The sequence below is a fragment of the Hyaena hyaena genome, unplaced genomic scaffold, assembly GCF_003009895.1.
Source record: "Hyaena hyaena isolate Hyena2069 unplaced genomic scaffold, ASM300989v1 scaffold_341, whole genome shotgun sequence".
Taxonomy (NCBI): domain Eukaryota; kingdom Metazoa; phylum Chordata; class Mammalia; order Carnivora; family Hyaenidae; genus Hyaena; species Hyaena hyaena.
Window position 1 is genome coordinate 1,380,481 of NW_024080973.1, and position 22,036 is coordinate 1,402,516.

Genomic DNA, 22,036 nt, shown 5'->3' on the forward strand with positions numbered 1-22,036 from the left:
ACTTTTCCATGCTTAAAAATAAATGCTTTCTAAAAGCAATGCCCTAAAATTTTCACCAATTGGAGAACACAACTATTCTGTGTTTAAGCAGGAAGGATATATATCTCCACTATATAAGAGTCAGCTGTCAGCTAGGATGGCAGTAACCAGCAGATGTAGAATGAACTGCAGCCAACATGGCCCCCAAGCAATAATACTATATAGCAATATATTTGACGATGATGATGATGACGATGACGACAATGATGACAGTGTTTGATACAAATATACTGCAGGGCATTTGACTAATATCCTAACCATGGCTACCCAGTAAGCTCCTTGAGGGAAGGGACTGTGCCTGAAATTACTCCTCACTCTCTGAGTGAGTACTCCTTACCCTCACCTCCCTGGCTCATAGAAGGTACGCAGTAAATATTCGCTGAATGAATAAATGAATGACTGAGTGAAACTCTAATTGGCTTGATCTAATTCACTGGCTTCACTCCTCGCCAAAGGTAGCTAGCTAGCTAGCTGGAAGCAACCTGAAATGTTACATTGGGAAAAAAAAAATGCAACAGATCATCCCATTGAACACTTATCTTATCAGTGAGGAAACTGAGGCCCAGAGAAGTGAAGCAATCTGTGTAAGGTGGTTCCACCACACAGAGGGGGAGTCAGAATCGGAGCCAAGTCTGTTAATTCCTGGTGCTGTGCTGTTTACATGACAGTGTTCTCCCAAGTCCCCTGACATTCATGCCATCCCCATCGAAAAGAATAACCACATGGGAGTCAATGCCTCTCTGCACTTCCTTAAACAGGGAGAGCAGGGTACTAAGGAGCCAGTGACATTGGGTTTGAATGCTGATTCTGCCAGTGTTATCTTGGCCATTGACTTTTGGCTTGACCTTCTTCCCTAAACCTCAGTTACCTTACCATCCCTACTTCACCTCATTGTTGAGAAGTCTCAGTGAGATAATGTATAGGAGGCCCTAAGCATGGTATCTGTCACTGAGGAGGTGCTCAATAAATAATAGGTATTAGCACTATTTAATTAACATGTGCCCCGAGGCAGTCAAGCCATCCATCCCAGAGGATGAAAACTGTGAAAGAATTAACAATATGGCGGCTGGCCGGCTGACACAATTCCCTCAGCTGATCACAGAAGCACAGGAAGGTAAGGCACAGTAGCATCTCCTAACTCATACATCCCACCCTTCTTCTTTGTCACCAATGCTCATTAAAAACAAAACAAAACAAAACAAAACACAACTCCCTGAGAACTACTGCTTGACATGTCACCGGCTGAACCAGAAATTTCTCCAGAGGGTATAAACAACAGAGCATAACCACTGTAGTCATTATACTTTGTTCTCAGTGGAGCCACTTAGCAACTACTAGAGAACAGACGAGGAAGCCTCCAAGAACAATTTTAGGAACAGCATCTTAAATGTTAAATACCAATGATGGGGCCCATCACTTGGTATTTAATAGTCTTAGTAGTCACTGTGGAAAGAAACCCATGGTCTATCTGGACTCCTTCAATCTGTGGCTGAGGACAGTCCCAGAATGCACTGGGAAGTGCGGACACAGCTTCTGAGGCCCACTCCTTTGCTTGCACTTGACACATAGGCATCACACACACCCTCTCTTGCTACTTTCCATCAGCTTGGAAGAGGAATTGAAAGGTCAATGCAACTAGAACTGGGACGCTCCAAGAAAAGGATTTCATGTGATAGAGACATTCTTCCCATTCCAGATGGAGATCTGTTTCCCAGCACAGGGTAGACAGTTTGTGGGAGGGGCCAGAAGGGAGTTTCAGTTTTCAGACTTTATGAGGAGGCTCCTGGGGGTGTCAATCATGGCCCCTCTGCGCTGTGGTCTAGCCTAGATTGAGTTGCACATGGGCACACAGCCTGTCCCAATTAGTCCAGTGGGGAAACTGCTCTCCCAGCTCTGATAATGCTGTCACCACAGCCTTCTCACATCACATCCACCACCCAGCCAGATTTACACAAACTGGCCACTAATAGAGGAGAGAAATGTGGTAGAACCTCAATACTCTGAAATTCATATGTCTGGGGGGCCTCCTTTTCTGCCCTAGGGACTGAACCGAAGTGGAAACAGCCCAATGTAGAGTTAGTGATCATCTATATAGGGAATAGATGAAAATCTGCCTTTATTTTCCCTTTTAAAAAGTGTACAATATTAAGTAACATCATTGTATAAATAAGAGACAGTTAAACCTATTCAATATCTGTTCAACAGCAATACTGGGAACGCAGTCTTCAGTTAGGATGTACACAGGTCTTGGGTGAAATATAAACAAAGGGAAAGGCATGGCCCTGAAAGTGTTATAAACTATATAACTATTAGGGGAAATAAAATTTCCTTTCATAAAGCAACTGGAGAAGAAGTCAGTATTATAAACCATAAGACAATTGAGCAGAAAATATCTAGGTTGAAGGCTGTAAAAATTTAACACACACAAAAGATCACTAAAGCTAGAACCTAGCCCACTGTTGAACATGGGGCTATTTACAGCTATTTACTGTCAACAACCACACACACACACACACACACACACACACACACACACAGTGGAAATAAGTAAAGAAAGCAAATTATACTTAATACTATTTAAAAATTTAAATCCACTCATTAACACAGGTTTGGGGAAGGAGTCTTCCTAGAATTCTGTACTTTGTTAGCTAATAATTTGTGCTAATCATTACATGATGGCTGAAATTATCAAAACTTTCTTTTTAAATGTTATGTAACTCTGATTTTACTGTAATTCAAAAAAGCCCTCCCCCGCCTCCTTTCAACTTGTTTACATTTGTGTGGTTTTGTTTTCATGAATCTTCCCAAATCTTGGGATAGAAATGCCCAGATCTCCAAAAATACATCCACTCAAAAATGCCAAAAGTGTGGGGTGCCTGGGTGGCTCAGTCGGTTAAGTGTCCGACTTCGGCTCAGGTCATGATCTCATAGTTCGTGGGTTCGAGCCCCGCGTCGGGCTCTGTGCTGACAGCTAGCTCAGAGCCTGGAGCCTGCTTCAGATTCTGTGTCTCCTTCTCTCTCTGACCCTCCCCTGCTCACGCTGTCTCTCTCTCTCTCTCAGAAATAACATTAAAAAATTTTTTTTAAATGCCAAAACTGTAACTACTAACAATGCAAAAGAAGAAATACCAAAATGGAAATTCTTTGTTTCCTCCTTATTTCTTTCCTTCCATCCATCCACTTTCCATCCATCTTCCTTCTATCCTTTACTTCTTCTTCCTACCTTAACTTCCTTCCATTCTTTCATCCCTCTTTCTATACCTTCCATCCCTCCTGCAAAGACTCAAGGCCTGCCATATATCAAAGAAATAGACTTGAACAAAACAGTCATGGCTCCCGTCCTTGGAGCATTTAGCTGTCTGCACGGCAAGGAGAGGGATTGAGCTCATCTTAAAAATTCGAAATTTCTTCTGACGTGGAAAATACACCTACTCTGGCTCTCTCCCTTTTTTCTAAGAGGCTGAGCAGATGTAAAAATAGCCAAATTCAAGAGCACCAGGCTGTACTCCAAAATTCACAGTGGAAAAAGTTGGTGTGACAATGATGGACAAGTCGTATCGGTGCCGGGAGACCTGGATTCAATTCCAAATCTTCAAAAAGAAATGGATGCATACAAAAGGCACAGCAAGGCCCTGGTACACACCAAGTGCTCGTTCAAAGAGATTATTATTATTGTGAAAAACCCAACAGAGAGTACTTTCTTGGAAATAATAAACATTGTTGTATTGCCTGATTTGACAAATTTGTATGGCTGTTGACATTAGCTTTTTAAAAATATAAAATAAAAGTAATAGTAATTCTCAAGATGGTGTTCAAGCTTGGAGCTCACCTAGGCTTTCATGAACATAGTAATTCTTCTGTGTTGTCTGTAAGGCGAGAAGCTTTGGGCTGTGACAATGTATACATTCTCAAAATGGTATGACTTCTTAGAAAATTGATGTCATTGATGGAAACCAGTAGAACATCATCAAGAAATGCCCAAATAAATCGTGCAAAATTTTGGTTTTATGGATCTTAGCTTTAGTTGTTTCCTATATCTCCTTTTGTGTGTGAGAACAAGTCCAGATTCCTTCAAAGTTGGAACCTTAAAAAAGTAGCCAGAATGCCATTTAGACGAATAGTTTTCTTCTCCTTAGATGTGAGAATTTACAAAACGGCCCTTCTCTCTACATAGTTTTCCAAGGCTCTTCCCAGGAAGTGGGGGAGTACCTGGTCCTAGCACCAAAGACAATCTGGCTTCTTAAGTGACTCTGGTTCTCTGACAGAGCACTAAGTACAGGTTTCCTATTGTCCAGGATCTGGACCTTTCCATAGGAGAGAAGTTTGAACTCTGATCCTATTACCAGCTTGTAACTTTGGAAAGTTCTAGAAGCTCAAGAAGCTGGCAAGGGAAACTTCCACTCAAGATATATCTTGCCCATCTTGGAAGAAAAAGTTTGACATTCTTGAGCCTGAGTCAGATCCATATTTTCAAGTTCTCTTGGCACCAAACGATGCATTCCTGGTTGGTACACAGCTCCATGCCCCAGGGACACAGAAAAAGGCTCCAGAAAGCTTGGATACTTTTAGAAGCACCTCCCCGGTCTCAGGTCTAAAACCTTTCCATCTGTCACTTTCTCCTCCCTTAGTTAGCTCACTTGTTTCTGAAAATCATGTCTCAAGGTAGGTAGGGAGGTCCTGTGATCATCTGACTTTTACAGACTGGACCTGAGGATCAGAGAGGCCATGGGGCGTGTTTGTAACTGACAGGTAAGGGTCTTGAATATACTCATCAGCCTCACATTTTTGGGGCCTTCAGACTTCCTGGACCACATCCCGTGGCACCTCAAGGATATTCTTTCTACCGTTCCTAAAGAAAACAAAAATACTGGTTTTCACTCGAGCAGTATTTTCTACCCTTGACTGCACATCAAAATCCCAGGGGCACCTGGATGGCTAGGTCGGTTGAGTGTCTGACTCTTGATTTCAGCTCAGGTCACGATCTCATGGTTCATGAGTTTGAGCCCCACACAGGGCTGCTGCTTAGGGTTCTCTGTCTCCCTCTCTCTCTGCCCCTCCCCCTCACGTGCATACACACACTCTCACTCTCAAAAACAAACTTTAAAAACCAAATGAGGATATTTATTTAAAATGCAGATTCTCAGGCTCCACCCTTCCCAATATTCCAAGTAAGGGTAGGATGGAAAATATGTATTTTCAGCAAGTTTCCCAGGTGATCCTCACACACCAGCTCAGTGCTTCTCAAAAACTGGAATTAATAAAGCCCAGATTAAGAGCAGATGAAGCTATTTTCTCCTTGCAGATTGAGTGGTCCTGCAACTCAGGCTACCTAATAGTCCTTTACCATTGAGTGCTTGCAAAATAGAATTAGTCATTGCTTTCATCGCAAAGACGGATCAGCATGGTCAGTTCAACTGTAATGGAATTCAACGGGGACATTTTCCAAGTCCTGGGACCCTGGGTGAGTCACTTAACTACTTTTGGGCCCAGGGGCTTTGTCTGTCAAATCAGGCTAATGAGGCTAATGTCACCTGAATCTGAAGAACGGTGGCAGAGGCAATACCTTGTGCTCCTTAAAAGGAACAAACAAACAAAAAACTAAGTATGACTGCAAGAAACTTTTAAAATTCCCTTCTGGCCAGCCTCCAAGTTTCAATCTGCATAACTGTCTGAAAGCTAAGTTTGCTGAGAGGTGTTAGCGAGTAGGGGGTGCCTGGGTGCCTCAGTCGGTTAAGTGTCCAACTCTTGGTTTTGGCTCAGGTCATGGTCTCACGGTTTGTGGATTCAAGCCCCACATCGGGCTCTAACAGGTGTCTGCAAGCAGAAGTCCCTTCAGTGCAGAACATGGTCTCCAAATTCTGGTCGAATCATGCCCCAGTGTCTAAGCAAGGCAGGTGAAGGGCTTCCTGGACTGGCCCCTCCCCACCTGTTTCTGCTACTGCTTGACAATCCCTCCACTAACCTACCCTACACATCAGAGCTTTGCCTAGTTTTCTAGGTCAGTTTTCATGGAAACACAGTCTTCCTTATGCATTTACATCCTGCCTATGGCTGTGTTTGCACTACAGTGGCAGCGCTGAGTAACCCTGAGAGAGAGGCAGTGTACATGCTCGTGGTCTGCAAAACCTCAAGTACTTACCATCCAGGCCCTTTACAGAAACGTTCGCTGACCTCCACGGTAGGCCAGTCTTTTCCAGAAATTTCTGGCCACGACCCATAATAAGCACACATTATAAGGAGACCGAGTATACATATAGATCTTTGTGTGCATATTTATATACACATACTTCTCAGAATAAATGTTTACCTTTACTAGGTGCAATGCATTCTAACAGGTTCTAGTCTACTCCATTGTTTTTCAAAAGCTGCTCATGACATTTCACTCATCTCATGACCCCAAATGAATCTTGATTCATATGTGGGAAATACCTCTTTGGACAAACCGAGCAACTGGCTACTGGTAACACATGTCTGCTGCTCTCCAACCTCTTCTTTCTTTCTTGGCATCGACCCCTCCATCTGGCAAGGCCTGGTCCTTTCATCTCTGTGTACAAATCCTTCCCATTCTTTAAGAACTAGCCCAGCTTCCATCTCTTTCTTGAAGTCTCCTTTGAACCTCCAGTCCCAAAGCATTTTCGCATCTCCCACAGTGTTTATTCTGTTCCTTTAGTGTGGAAACACAAAGTTTCTGCATTGTAGAAGAGTTGTCTGTGCATCTTTCTAATGATGTAACCAAAGAACGGTGATCTTAAGAACCTGTATTCTAAATACCTTCTAGTTCAGGGCCTCGTACTCTGTAAGTACTGAATAAATGCTTATTAAGTTGAAGTCAGCAAATATTTATTACTAAGGGTATAATATGGCTTATGAATGTAATATTGAATCCTGAGATTTTAAAGACCATAAATATATGGTATATTGTAAACACTCAATAAATGCTGATAAAGACAAAAGAGAGAGAGAAAGATAACCCGGGCTCGGGCTTGGCAGTTTCTATTTCAGTTGCTAGATTGGTGTTATTTTCATAACTGGCAGGGAGAATTATGATATACAATATATAATGCCTCTTTTGTTGTGTTACAGTCACTGGGTTAAACACACAGAACACCAAAGAGGAAGGAAACTGTCATATGTGGCAGGGCCTCAGCAGAGAGAAGGTGTCACAGCTTTGTCCGACCGAAGCACAATTGCCAGCCCTACATTCTCAGTATTATCAGTAGCGCTAGAGAGAGCCTGCTATGGTCTCTCTTTTCCCAAAGAAACAAAAATGCACGCCATCCCTCTCAGGCCATCAACATGGTCTTATTAGGGTCTAACCAGTTTGCATAAGAGAAGAAAACTGCCCAGGATGAATTTCTTTAGGAATCCCAACGTATCCTGAAATACTGTCGTTATAACCAGCTAAAGTGCTTTTACTGAAATCTGTTTGAACATGACCAAATAGGACTTATTCTTAGGAAGTCAAGAATGGTTTGATATCAGCAAATCGACGATGATATTTCATTACATTCACAATAAAAGAGAAAAGAAAATATTAGTATGTCACTAGAAAGGGCACCTGATAAATCCAACAGCTGTTTCTAATAAGATTTTAACTAAAATGAGAATAGGAAAAATTATCTACATAAACCTGATAAAGATTTTACCCACATCAAAAAGCAATCACCAAAACAGATGGTAAAATATTAAATCCATTTCCTTTAAAGTCATGAATTACCACAATTATTATTTAATATAATTTTGAGGATTATGCCTAATACAATAAGAATATGACATTAAAGGTCTAAATATTAGAAAAGGAAACATAAAAAATCTTTTAGTCATAGATTATATGACTTATACCTTAAAAAATCACAAGAGATTCTAGAGTTTTTAGAAAAGAAAATGCTAGAAGAGAAAATATCTATTAATAATAGAATGTACTAAGGTGGTTGCACAGCAGAGAAAAGGCATACTAATCAATAGCTTCTCCTTATATAAATATGCATGAAAGAAATTAAAAAGAAAATGAGGGTATCAACAGTAAACTCAAAGCTCTTAAAAGCTCAAGGGGCGCCTGGGTGGCTTAGTCGGTTAAGCGTCCGACTTTCGCTTGGGTCATGATCTCACGGTTCGTGGGTTCAAGCCCCGCGTCGGGCTCTGTGCTGACTGCCAGCTCAGAGCCTGGAGCCTGTTTCAGTCTGTGACTCCCTCTCTCTCTGACCCTCCCCTGCTCACGCTGTCTCTCTCTCTCTCTCCTAGAAATAAATAAAAAATGTTAAAAAAAAAAGCTCTTAAAAGCTCTTTAGGACATATGGCCCAGTTTCCTCAATTAATAAATGAGAGAACAAGTGAAAGGAAGATATGCACATTAAAAGGTAATTAAGAGAGGGGCGCCTGGGTGGCTTAGTCGGTTAAGCGTCCGACTTTCGCTTGGGTCATGATCTCACGGTTCGTGGGTTCAAGCCCCGCGTCGGGCTCTGTGCTGACTGCCAGCTCAGAGCCTGGAGCCTGTTTCAGTCTGTGACTCCCTCTCACTCTGACCCTCCCTGCTCACGCTGTCTCTCTCTCTCTCTCTCCTAAAAATAAATAAAACATTAAAAAAAAAAAACAAACAAAATAGGTGGCATTTTAAAAAAAAAAAAAGGTAATTAAGAGAGGAGGAACCTGGTTGGCTCAGTCATTGAGCATCCAACTCTTGGTTTGGCTCAGGTCATACATGATCTCAGTTTGTGGGTTCAAGCCCCACATCTGCACTGTCAGTGCAGAGCCTACCTGGGTTTCTCTCTCTCTCTCCCTCTCTCTCTGCCTCTCCCTAACCACTTGGTCTCTCTCTCTCTCTCAAAATAAATAAATTAACATTTAAAAAAAATAAAAGATACTCAAGAGATATCAATCAGTTATAATAGTAAGATCTTTGGATCCCAACTGGGAAAAAACTATTAAGGAAGGGATGAGAATAGGAGAGAAATTATTAAAAAATTACTTTTGGAGTTGTACTTCTGCGTTTATGTTTAGGATGTAGAAACCTCCAAGGGAATGTAACTCCTACCCCAGGAATAAGAAAAGGCCAGAAACCTACCAAATCATAACTTTTCTTGAACTCATCAGAAATCGGAGGTCCCAAGGCAAATAAAGTAAAGTGAATTATAAAATATGACGACTCCTTTCATGGAGAAACAGGACACAAAACTGTCACCTAGTTGGCAGAGCACAGGAAAAAGAGAACACTTCCATATAAATGAAAAATAAGAAGTCACACAGGAGTGTCAAAAATTAAAGGCCAAGTATAGCAGGTCATGTTAGTTTAAAATTGCTTGGAGTTCCAGATATAAGGGACACCCTTCCAAGTTATTTCCCATAAGCCTTCACTGGGTGACCACAGAAAAGGCTGGAAACAGAGAGACATGGTGGTGCAGACATGCAGGCAATGAGCAGCTTCTGAGACACAAGCATGAAGCCCATCCAGTTCCGCAAACCTCTCTTTCACAGGAAGCAAAAGGCTAAAACTTCGAAATACAAGTTGCAAACTTTCTCATCCCGAAAGCCCATGCAAAAAATCCATTGCTATTGGAATAAGGATTGAAGCAAAAACCCTCTCTCCTTGGAGAAAGGGTAAGAAACCTTTCTGGGCCCAGAATCTTACATGAATACTTAAGCAGAGGTCTGCTGCCCCTGGAAAAGGTTCAAGGTCCTGATGATAGAAGTCTATCTTCCATCACAGACATGTGGTAACCGTTGAAACAAAAGCACTGAAAACTCCCCTCCAGCACCCCATCCTTCTTCAGCACACAGTAAACTATCCCTCTTCTGGAAGAATTTGAACCCTGTGCAACACTAAAAATTGTAATAGAAACAACAAAATCCAAACCCAGCTAAACTCCTAGTTAAATTTAGCCTGATAAAAGAAGAGATATGCCCACTTCTGTGTATAAATGTTGTTTATAGGAATCTTTACTGTTCTTATATACTTATATTTCTAGCATTCAATGGAAAATTAGGAGATACGCAAAAGGCACAAAAGAGGAAGCCATTACTTTATCAAGAGATAAAGCAGAGTCAGAGATAAACCAGATATTGCAAATAACATAAGGAGTTTGAAATAACTCTTTTTAATATGTTAAATGATCTAATGGAAAATATAAGTACATACATAAGCAGATGGGGAGTTTTGTCACAGAGATAGAAGTTACATAAAGAGTCAAAGAGAAAGGCTGGAAGTGAAAAATCAATATCAGAGATGAAGAATTCCTTCACTAGGCTCATCAGAAGATTGGACACAGCTAAGGAAAGAATCCATGACTTGAAGATAATGACAGTAAAGATGATCTAAAGTAAACACAAAAGAAAAAAAGGAAACAAATCTAAACAGCACATGTAAGAGCTTTGAGACAACATATGCTCACAAATCATCTAACACATGTATAATCAGAACCTCAGAAGGAGAGAGAGAATGGGGAAGGAGAAATATTTAAAAGATAATGTGTGACTATGTTCTAAAATTAATGAAAGACAATAAGCAATAGGTCCAAGAATCCAAAACCCAAGCAAGGTTAAATAAATACGTAGATATATTACAATTTAACTGTTGAAAACAAAACATAAAAGTAAATTATTGAAGGCAGCCAGAGGTACGGGGTGAGAAGAGTTTAAATGCAGAGGGACAAAGACAAGAAATGAAGCACACTTCTTAGAAAGTATGAAAGCCAGAAGACAATGAGGTGGCATCTTTAAAATACTGAAAAAAGAAACAAATTTTTCACAGTTTTGGTGTTATCATGGTACTGTGGTATAATATATTTTTTTCCTCAACAGCCCTTGTACTTAAAGATCCACACAAGGGATTGTTCCACCCTAATCAGAGAGGAAAGCTCATCTCAGAGATGAAGGTAAAGATAAAGCAAGATTGACCATGAATTGATGATGATTGAAACTATATGATAAGCACATGGGTTTTCAATATGATATTCTCTCTATTTTCATGCATTTTTAAAATTGCCATAATAGAAAATTATGTAAAGAAATAGAAATTTTAAAATATTTTTTATGTGAGTACAGCTGACACACAAGGTACATTAGTTTTAGTTACTCAGCTTCTCTATACGTTATGCTATGCCTGCCGCAAATATAGTGGCCATGTGTCTCCATACAATGCTATCACAATACCATTGACTGTGTTCCCCTTGCTGTGCCTTTCATCTCCGTGATTTATTCATTCCATAACTGGTAACCTAGATCTCCCACTCCCCTCCACTTATTTTGCCTGTCGCTCCTCCTCCCCCTTCCCCCTAGCAACCGCCAGTTTGTTCTTTGTATTTAAGTCTGGGTTTTGGGAGGGCACCTGGGTGGCTCAGTTGGTTAAGTGTCTGACTCTTGATTTCAGCTCAGGTCATGATCTCAGTGTTCGTGAGTTTGAGCCCCACGTCGGGCTCTTCACTGACAGAGTGAAGCCTGCTTAGGATTCTCTGTTTCCTTCTCGCTCTGTCCATCCCCAACTTGCTCTCTCTCTCAAGAATAAAGAATTTTAAAAAAGAAGACTAGAGGTTTTTTTGTCTCCTTTTTTATTTTTTTTAATGTTGTATTTATTTCTGAGAGAGAGAGAGAGACAGCATGAGCCAGGGAGGGTCAGAGAGAGAAGGAGATACAGAATCGGAAGCAAGCTCCAGGCTCTGAGCTGGCTGTCATCACAGAGCCCGACATGGGGCTCAAACCCACAAACCGTGTGATCATGACCTGAGCCAAAGTTGGACGCTTAACTGGCTGAGCCACCTAGGCGCCCTGTCTCCTTTTTTCTTTGTTCATTTGTTTTGTTTCTCAAATCCTATATATGAGAGAAATCATATAGTACTTGCTTTTCTCTGATTGACCTATTTCACTTAGTGCTATACCCTCTGGGTCCATGTTGTTGCCAAAGGCAAGGTCTGATTCTTCTTACGGCTGAGTAATATTCCACTCTGTGTGTGTATGTGTGTGTGTGTGTGTGTGTTTATGTGTGTACCATCCACCAATGGATAGATCCTTGTTGATTTTGTTATTCATTTGTTTGTTTATTTGTTTTGTTTTTTAGATTCCGCACGTGATCTTAGCCAAAAGGCCAAAAAAAAACTATTGTTTTAGATTCCACATATGAGTGAAAGCGTACAGTATTTCTGTTTCTCAGTCTGACATTTCACTTAGCATAATACTTTCTAAGTCTATTCATCTTGTTGCAGATGGAACAATCTCATCCTTTTTATGGCTCTGTGATGTTCCTTCACACACACACACACACACACACACACACACACACACACACATACCACCCCATCTTCCTTATCCATTCATCTGTCAGTGGACTCTTGGGTTGCTTCAATTTGCAAAGGATGCTGCAATGAAAATAGAAGTGTATATATCTTTTCAAATTAGTGTTTTCATTTCCTTTTTGGGTAAATATACAGCATACACAAAAATAAACTCCACATGGATTAAAGACCTAAGTGTGAGACCTGAAACCATAAAAATCCTAGAAAACAGACAGTTTCTCTGACATGGGCCACAACAACATTTTCTAGATATGTCTAGTAAGGCAAGGGAAACAAAAGCAAAAATAAACTCTTCAGACTACATCAAAATAAAAGCCTCTGCACAGTGAAGGAAACCATCAACAAAACTAAAAGGCAACCTACTGAATGGGAGAAGATATTTGCAAATAATATATCTGACAAAGGGTAAGTATCCAAAATATATAAAGAACTTATATAGCTCAACACCAAAACAAAACAAAACAAAACAAAACAAAACAAAAACCCCAAACAATCTGATTAAAATATGGGCAGAGGACCTGAAGGGAGATTTTTCCACACAACACTCAGATGGCCAACAGATACATGAAAAGGTGCTCAACATCACTAATCATCAGGGAAATGCAAATCAAAACCTCAGTGAAGTATCATCACCTCACACCTGTTGGAATGGCTAAAAGCAAAAAGACAAGAAATAAGAAGTGTTGGTGAGGACGTGGAGAAAGGGGAACCCTCATGCATTGTTGGTGGGAATGCAAACTGGTTCAGCCGCTGTGGGAAACAAAATGGAGGTTCCTCAAAATATTAAAAATAGAATTACATCTGATCCAAAAAATGCAATTTTTTAAATGTTTATTCATTTTTGAGACACAGAGACACACACACACACACACACACACACACACACACACACAGCATGAGTGGGGGAGGGGCAGAGAGAGAGGGAGACACAGAATCTGAAGGAGGCTCCAGGCTCTGAGCTGTCAGCACAGAGCCTGACACGGGGCTTGAACTCACAGATCATGAGATCATAACCTGAGCCAAAATCGGATGCTTAACCACTGAACCACCCAGGCACCCCCAAAACTGGAATTTTGTGAAAAAGAGAGAAAATATGGACAGAAGAGATGGTATCACAGCACATCACCAGTTTTCTCTGATTTTTTCCCCTTAATGATCTCTTCCTCTTGCCTGTGACTCACAGTGGAGGGACAGGTCTCCAAACTGGGGTCCCAGAATGCTGCAGCCACCCTCTCCAATAACATCACCCCAGCAAAACCTACCCGTGCCAAAGCTCTCTTCTCCACACAGAGAGCACCGTCCTGAGTCCATCAGATTCGAGAAGAATCTCCATCCAGCTGGGGTCTCATACACAGGAACCTTCATTGATTTGGCCACTCTGGAAAATTAAATTCAAGGAAACAGTCAACTCATGTATCTCTTTGTCTCTCTTTTCTCAGCACAGAAGGAAGTCTTTAGAATTTATTAACTCCATAACTAGATTCAGAACATTCTGGACATTTTTCAGGATGTTAAGCCATAAGATGGAAAATTATAAATAGCCTATTCCAATGGTTCCCAGTTTTGTTTTCTTCATAACATAGAAAATATTAAGTTAATGTATGGAATATTATCATTTATGTTTTCCTTCTATAAAGGTTCCTTTATCTTTATGGTAAGATCCCACTTGGGAAAGTCAGAATCTAAGAGGGAGTCTGGGTACAAACAACTTTGGAATATTGTTTGATAGTATCTACTAAAGATGGGTATACACCAATCCTATGAACCAGCAATTCGACTCCTAGAAACTACTAATGATATGTAGTGGACACTCTCCTTCACTACCAACACAAATACACACACACACCCACACACACACACACACACACACACAGAGTAGGACTTTTAGCACTGAAACATGTATTCTATCAGCTGCTAGAAATGTTGATGGCTAACAGCTCACAGATATGTCCCCTACTCTCTGCCAAATAGAGAGGTCTCACTCAAAATCATGCTCTCTTTGGGGAACCTGCATGGCTCAGCCGGTTAAGTGTCTGCCTCTTGGTTTCAACTCAGGGCATGATCTCGCAGTTTGTGGGTTCAAGCCCCACCTCAGGTCCTGCAGCCGACAGCATGGGGTCTGCTTAGGATTCCCGCCGTCCCTTTCTATCACCCTCCCCTGCCTGCCCTGTCTCTATCTCTTTCAAAATAAATAAATAAACCTAAAGAATATCATGTTCTCTTTCCTGGGTCAGCCCACATCCAATGACTGGTCGATGTGGGATAGATGAAGGTCTAGACTCCTTGCCCCTATTTGGCCCAACTCTGTAGGGTCATTTCAGCTCAAGAGCTCCCCGTAGGTTAGCTGAGGCCTTTGCTGGACTGCACTGCAGTCCAACTTCTCTCTCTCTGTCCAGTCCCCATCTCACTCCCCCACAGGTGCTGGTTTTGAAGACACATTTGATCTCAATGGCAGGCAGGAATAAACTTCCTGCAAACCAACCTCTCTCAGAGCTGCCTCCTGGGGAGCCCAGTGTGTGACATTACTCAACAGAGTATGTACACAAGATTTTACAAAAAATGATCATGGAATCACAATTCGGAAGAACTGAAACAACTCAAATGTCCATTGAGCAGAACGGACAGTGGATGTGTGACACAGAATGCACTACCATAAATTTCACTGAGCACACTACTGCTACCTGCAACACGTGAATGAATCTCACAAATATTCTATCACATGCAAGAAACAGGGAACAAGAATATATATACTGTACTGTTCCATTTAGGTAAGCTTCAAGAACAGCTAAAACTAATCAATGACATCGCAGTTCAGGCTCAGAAGAGTAGAGGTCATGTGTTTGTTTAAGATTGCACAGAGGTAAGAGGCAAAGCTAGAATTCGGACCCGCATCTGCTTAATTTCTGCTCATGTTCCGTTCCAAGACACCATGCTGCCACCCCAAATGTCTTAAGAGATATACAGATCTCAGAGTATTTTCGGGAATGATCCGGTACTGTGCCATTGACCTAATGAGTTTCATCTTCCCTGCAAACAAGCAAGAAAAAACAAAACACCAAATGCCTGCCACTAGCAAGATTTAATTTTTCAAAGGCTATAAATCACAGAAGGTGGCCAGGGAGAGGAACCAGTGAGGGTATTCTGGTCAAGAAGAGGAAGAAAGATACATAAAGGACAAAGGACACAATGTAATGATTTCTTTAGGTTTTTATTTGGTGACCAGCCAGAGCGGGGAAGATATTTAGAAACTCTTGCCACAGGAAAGCACTTTCCTGTTTGTAATACCAAATACAGTTGATGTGTTCAAGATCTTGCAAAATTTTGCACTAAATCTCTTTCAAGTTTGCTTTGAAAAGAGGCACTTTTTAGATGTTCCAGGGTTACATCAAAGGTTCTGGTGTGTGTGTGTGTGTGTGTGTATGTGTGTGTGTGTGTGTGTGTGTGTGTGTGTGTGTGTGTTTTAATGGTCTAAGAAAGATATACAATCACACTTATATCCTTGGGGGGAACAATGGAAGAAATCCTCCCCAAACTGTAGGTCAAAGGTAAATTTCATAGCCATTAATTTCATAGTCAGAAGCTGAAGGAAGAAGGTAACATAAGTCACACAGAAGCTTCCCAGTGTCAGCACAGAGGAAAGCCTAGGTCAAAATTAATTTAGCAAATATGAGTGTATATGATTGCTAAATAGAATGTGCAGCATGGAGCACATATATTTCCTTGGCTAAAACATTCTTGCAGGTTCAAAGCCAAGTTGGCAGATCTGAAGGGAGGGGAAAGGATTTCCCTAGCTCCCACCCTTCCCAATTAATCACTGTCAGGAGGTCACAAGGCTGAGGGCTGAGGCTGGGTTTTTAAAGGACCGGATACTTCTAGAACTAGGAGCCCCAGTCGCAGCTATGGGAGCTAAGATAACAATATGGGTAATTAAATTCCGAGATCCTGAGCATGAGCTGATTGTGTCCTAGAGTCAGAAAGGAATTCCCCTCCCTTCTCCCTCTGCTGAACTTGGGATCCAGCCCAAACACAGCATTCAGCAGATACCATGCTCTAGATTGTTGTTGTTGTTTTTTCCACAGGAGACCCCCTGGAGGTTTTCTGACAGCTCAAAATGGAGCTGCTCAAGCTGAGGGTCTTTACCCTCTTGACCGTTGCCACCATGTGTCAGAGACAAACACAAGAACTCACTTTCTAGGAAAGACCACAGTATGAAGCAAAAGAAAGAAAATCAATCTCAATCCCAATTGTCCCGCACGTGGGAGATGAGTTCTGGTAGTTCAAACCAAACCAAAACAAAACAAAAAACCCATGGCGGATGTAAGCTTCTGAGGATGCCGTTTCAACCTCGAAAAATGTGGCTTCAGGTTGGAATCAGCCTCAACCTATTGTTCCAACAGCTTCTCTCGTGCAAGTCACTCCAAGCTCCTAAGAACCAGACCGTTTCTAATTTTCCAAATGTGCTCTTTCCTTTTTGCTACTACTGCAAACTACTCCTGCGTGCTTTTTCATGCTTTTCATTTCACCTGGATTAAGCCTTTCGAATCTCTGTCGAAATACTTCACATCGCCTCAAGACCTAACTGGGATGCCATGCCACCATGAGGCCTGTGGCAAATGCAGCTAGGTGACCAACAAACCCACCTCCTCTGGGTTGGATGATGCTCCCCGACCGCCCTCACAGTTAGCTGCGGGCCACATGTTAGAGTTCCAGCCAATGGAACTTGGGTGGAAATGACACTCAGATCTGGCTATTAAAACTTCCCATCCTCCATGTTCTCTCTCCTTCTGCCACCTTAATGTGGACAAGCTTGGCAAACCTGGAAGCTACACGTTGAAGATGGTAGACCCACCATATGAAAGGATCTAGGTCTCTAAATTGCCATTTGGAGCAGAATCAACTACGAATCAGGAACACCTGTTTTTAACTCTTGATGCCTGAGACCCTTTCGCTGAGTTTGAGCGATTATACGCTTTGGGATTAGTAGCAGCAGCTCCATTATACTAATGAATATAACCCTTCCTCTTCATTATAATAAATCCAAAGTAATCCTTCCGGCCATTATGTTTCCTCTCACTCGGGAATGGGTCTTTGTGTTCATGTTGATATTGTCACCTCCTTAAATTTTTCTTCCACACACAGATGCACACGAGCATCACCACCAATGTATTAGAAGTTCTCTGAGTTAGGGACTTCATCGTATAGACTTTCATGGCTCTTCAAAGTTTAGGATAGTATAACGCCTTGTCAGATTTGCCCTTAATAAATTCTGGATGATTTCAGTTGACTAATATCTATCATTTAAGGAGTGTTGTTGGATGGCAGGGGACAAAGCATCTCCATTTTATGGTCTTCATTTTCTTGTAGTTTCCTAAAAAATACAACTAAGTCATTTCTGCATGTTTTATTGAAATTAGTCATCTTGAGAAAGAGAATTTCACAAGATATTAATTAGTCAGGCTATCATGATGAGACAGAGGCATTTCCTGAAAGTAAAGATCTTACAGAGGGGCGCCTGGGTGGCTCAGTCGGTTAAGTGTCTGACTTCGACTCAGGTCATGATCTCACGGTTCATGGGTTCAAGCCCCACATTGGGCTCTGTGCTGACAGCTAGCTCAGAGCCTAGAGCCTGCTTCAGATTCTGTGTCTTCCTCTCTCTCTGACCCTCCCCTGCTCACGCTGTCTCTCTCAGAAATAATAAAATAAAATAAAGAAATAAAATAAAAAATAAATTTTAAAAAATTTAAAAAAAAAGATATTATAGACTTAGGGCAATGACTAGCTGAAAACAAAGGTTTGAGGAGCAGGAGAATACATTTTCCTATTTTGCCAGTCTGGCCATCACCCTACACTCATGTGATCAAATAAGACAACAGACACAAAAGCATACTAACAGTGCCCCAAAAGCTCACCAAATGAAAGGATGCTGGCATACCATTTTTGTGCCTTCAGCATAGTGTGTGACCACAGTAGTTATTCAAATATCTATGAACCTAATTATGCAGTACTACATCATTATGTGTACGCTCTACTGGACTATCAATGACTAATGACACTCCGGCAGCATGTGAGAGAATGGCCAAATCAACAATGATTAATGACATCAAGTACATGAAGCATACCCAGCTGCCCTTGGATTCCTACTTCGAGAAACTTGCAATAGACTTAAAGAGAAAAAGATCCAGGTTCCTCTTCCCTTGATTTATCTTCAAATGTCCACTTTCTTGAGATCCAGCAGGGCTCATGGTTCTAATTTCTACACACCAAACTCCCAGCCCCCTTTTTAAAAGCCCCAACAGCATGGAGTAGAAGATATCTGCATCACATATATCCAACAAAAGACTTACTTGCAGTTTACGTTTAAAAGACTCTTATACAGTAGTAAAAACAACAACAACAACAACCAAAAAGGCATATAACTGGTTTTATTATTTTTTTTAATGTTTTATTTATTTCTAGGAGACAGAGAGAGAGAGAGAGACAGCATGAGCAGGGGAGGGTCAGAGAGAGAGGGAGTCACAGACTGAAACAGGCTCCAGGCTCTGAGCTGGCAGTCAGCACAGAGCCCGACGCGGGGCTCGAACCCACGAACTGCGAGATCATGACCTAAGTGAAAGTCAGACGTTTAACCGACTAAGCCACCCAGGTGCCCCGGCATATAACCGGTTTTAAAAGCTTTGAGAAAAAGTCTTGAACAAGCACTTTACAAAAGAGGATATTCAATTGGCCAATTAACAAACAAAAAGATGCTCAACATCAGTAGAGATCAGGTAACTGCAAATTAAACCACGATGAACGGGCACCTGGATGGCTCAGCCAGTTGAGCATGTGACTCTTGACTTTGGCTCAGGTCATGATCCCAGCGTTGTGGGATCAAGTCCTATGTTAGGCTCCATGCTGAGTGTGGACCCTGCTTAAGATTCTCTCTCTTCCTCTGCCCTCCACCCCTGCTTGCACTCTCTCTCCCTAAAAATAAAAATAATATAATAAAAGAAAGCCACAATGAGATATGACAGACCCACAAGACTGGCTAAGAAGAGGGGTATTGCCAAGTCCTGGTGAAGATTGGGAATTCATGTATTGCTGAAGGAAAGCACATCAGTACTGACTGTGGTATATTTGTTTATGTGACATATTTACATAGAGGGATAACACAGAACAGAAAAAAATGAACAAACTACCATTACATAGAAAAATATGAATGTATCACATAAATATAACATTGAATTAAAGAAGTCAGCATAGAGGAAAATATGCTGCATGATTCAGTTGACACGTAGTTCAAAATAGACAAAACTAATCATTGGCATTGGTCTAGGCAATTATTTTTTGGATATGACGCTAAAAGCACAGGCAACAAAAGCAAAAATAAACAAGTAGGACAACATAAACCAAAAAGTTACTGTGCAGCAAGGGCAACTACCAACCAACTGAAAAGGCAGCCTCTGGAACAGGAGCAAATATTTGCAAACCCTATATCCAATAAGGAGTTAATATCCAAAATATGCAAGGAACTCTTACAACTCAATAACAAGAAAACGAACAATCCAATAAAAAAATAGGCAAAGGATCTGAGTCCACATTTTTTCTGAAGAAGACACACAAATGGCCAACGGATATATAAAAAGATGTTCAACATCACTAATCATCAGGGAAATGCAAAATCAAAACTACAATGAGATATCGCCTTACACCTGTTAGAATGGCTATTATTAAAAAGACAATAGGTAAGAGCTGTCAAGGACTTGGAGAGAAGGGACCTTCAGCTTGTGCACTGCTGATGGGAATGCAAATTGGTAGTCACTGTGGAAAATAGTATGACAGTTCCTCAAAAAAATAAAAATAACTACCATATGACCCAGAAATCTGACTTGTGAGTAAATATCCAAAGGAAATGAAAACAGGATCCCCAAAAGATATCTGACCATCTATGTCCATTGCATGACTGTTTATAGTAGTCAAGAGGTGGAAACAACCTACATGTCTGTCAACAGATGAAGGGATAAAGAAGATGTGCTAGGTACACACAATGAATATTCTTCAGCCATAAAAATAGAAGGAAATTCGGCCACATGTGACAACATGGGTAGACCTGGAGGGCATTCTGCTACGTGAAATCAGACAGACAGAGATTGACAAACACTATATGGTATCCCTTGTACGTGGCGTCTAAAAAAAAGTCAGACTCCCAGAAACAGAATAGAATAGATTGGTGGTGAGGTGGGTGAGAAAACTGGGAAGACCTTGGTCAAAGGGCATGAACGTCCAGTCAAGACGAGTAAGTTCTGAGGGTCTCATGTATAGCATGGTGACTGTAGTTAGTGACACACACTGTATGCTTCTGAGAGTAGCGTTCTCATCAGAAGAGAAGTAACTATGTGCAGTGATGAATGTGTTCATTAACTTGACTGTGGTTACATTTGTGATAACCACCTGGTGATAGAGGTCAGATAGCCGTTATCTCTAGGGAGGAGGAAGTAGTAATTGAAATGGGGAAGAAGGGAGCTTCCGGAATGCTCTTTTGTTGCTTGATCTAGTTGGTGGTTGCGTGGGAATATTCCTTTATGAAAAGCCCTTGAGTAAGACTGGAGTTGTCCTTCTCTTTATATACACTTCAATAAACATTTCAATAAACATTTACTTAAAAGAAAAAGCCCACTGCAGTATTTACGACTAAGTACATGTTCGAATTGGTCAGGTTTACATAACCCCAAGAAATAAACTACTGAAGATGGGGTTTAAGAGCGTTCTGGATATGCTGGTGAATGTCTAGCAGACATGTACATCTAGGGGGACTGCCCTTGAACGAGCCTGCCAGTATTTTCACGTGGATGAGTTCACTCCCAGGTCCCTTCTTTGATGTCTGGCACCCCTGGCTGGGGCTGCTCTAAGGTAAAGAAGGGCTTATGTGAGTTTGCATTTTAATTGTCCTGATCTGGGACAGACTTCTTGGTCATTCAAGCCCTCGCTTGAGCAACTGGTGAAAGGCCCCTGGGGGAGAAGGGCTTGAACTCACAGGCATTGAAGATAGAACAACTCAGACTTTCAGGTAAAATAAATATAAACTGGGGGGGCGGGGGGGTGCTGTCATAATAAAATGACCACAAAAGTTTTTTAACTGCATATATAAACGTGAGCAGAAAGCTGCCTGGTCCTGAGGCTTGTAATAGCTCAGCTGGGTCTAGACCTCAAAACTCACATGTTAAATAACACCCTCCCTGCCTGTCCTATCGGAGAGGCTGTAAAGATCAAATGAGATAGTAAATAATGAAATGAAAGAGCTCCAACAACCACAAAATGCCCTCCAGAATTACCAAAGGATCACTGTTCTTTGCTTTGCATCTTTCACTTAATTCAAAGGGAAATGGACATTTCATTTAAAGAATATTTACAAGAAGAAAACCAGAGACAACTGCATGTCTCATGTTCCCTTTAAACATCTAGTTGCTGGCCAACTGTAAAACAAGCCAAGGTGGACCCCAAACCCAAGGGCCTGTGCTGCTTTATCGAGAAACTTCTGCACTTGCATTTTAGATAAGTGTTATGGGGGGAAAATAGGATCCTTCTCAATTCGATTATAAATTTTGTTAGGAAACATAAGGCAGGCATATTTCTGAGGATCTTGACTTTATTTAGAAGAAAAAAAATGGCTTTGGGAAACTGACCAAAGATCCAAAAGAAAACTATGTAAAATTGAAACAATCACAGGTTTATACTCC

General features: G+C 41.2%; 1 protein-coding gene across 1 annotated transcript in view; it reads right to left on the minus strand.

The window, feature by feature from the left end:
• Window positions 1-22,036, minus strand: part of PGM5 (phosphoglucomutase 5) — a 193,063-nt gene that overhangs the window by 65,146 nt on the left and 105,881 nt on the right. The window contains exon 7 of the mRNA XM_039249521.1: window positions 13,583-13,698. Within this exon, the coding sequence (XP_039105452.1) occupies window positions 13,583-13,698 (116 nt within the window). The remainder of the gene's footprint in view (window positions 1-13,582; window positions 13,699-22,036) is intronic.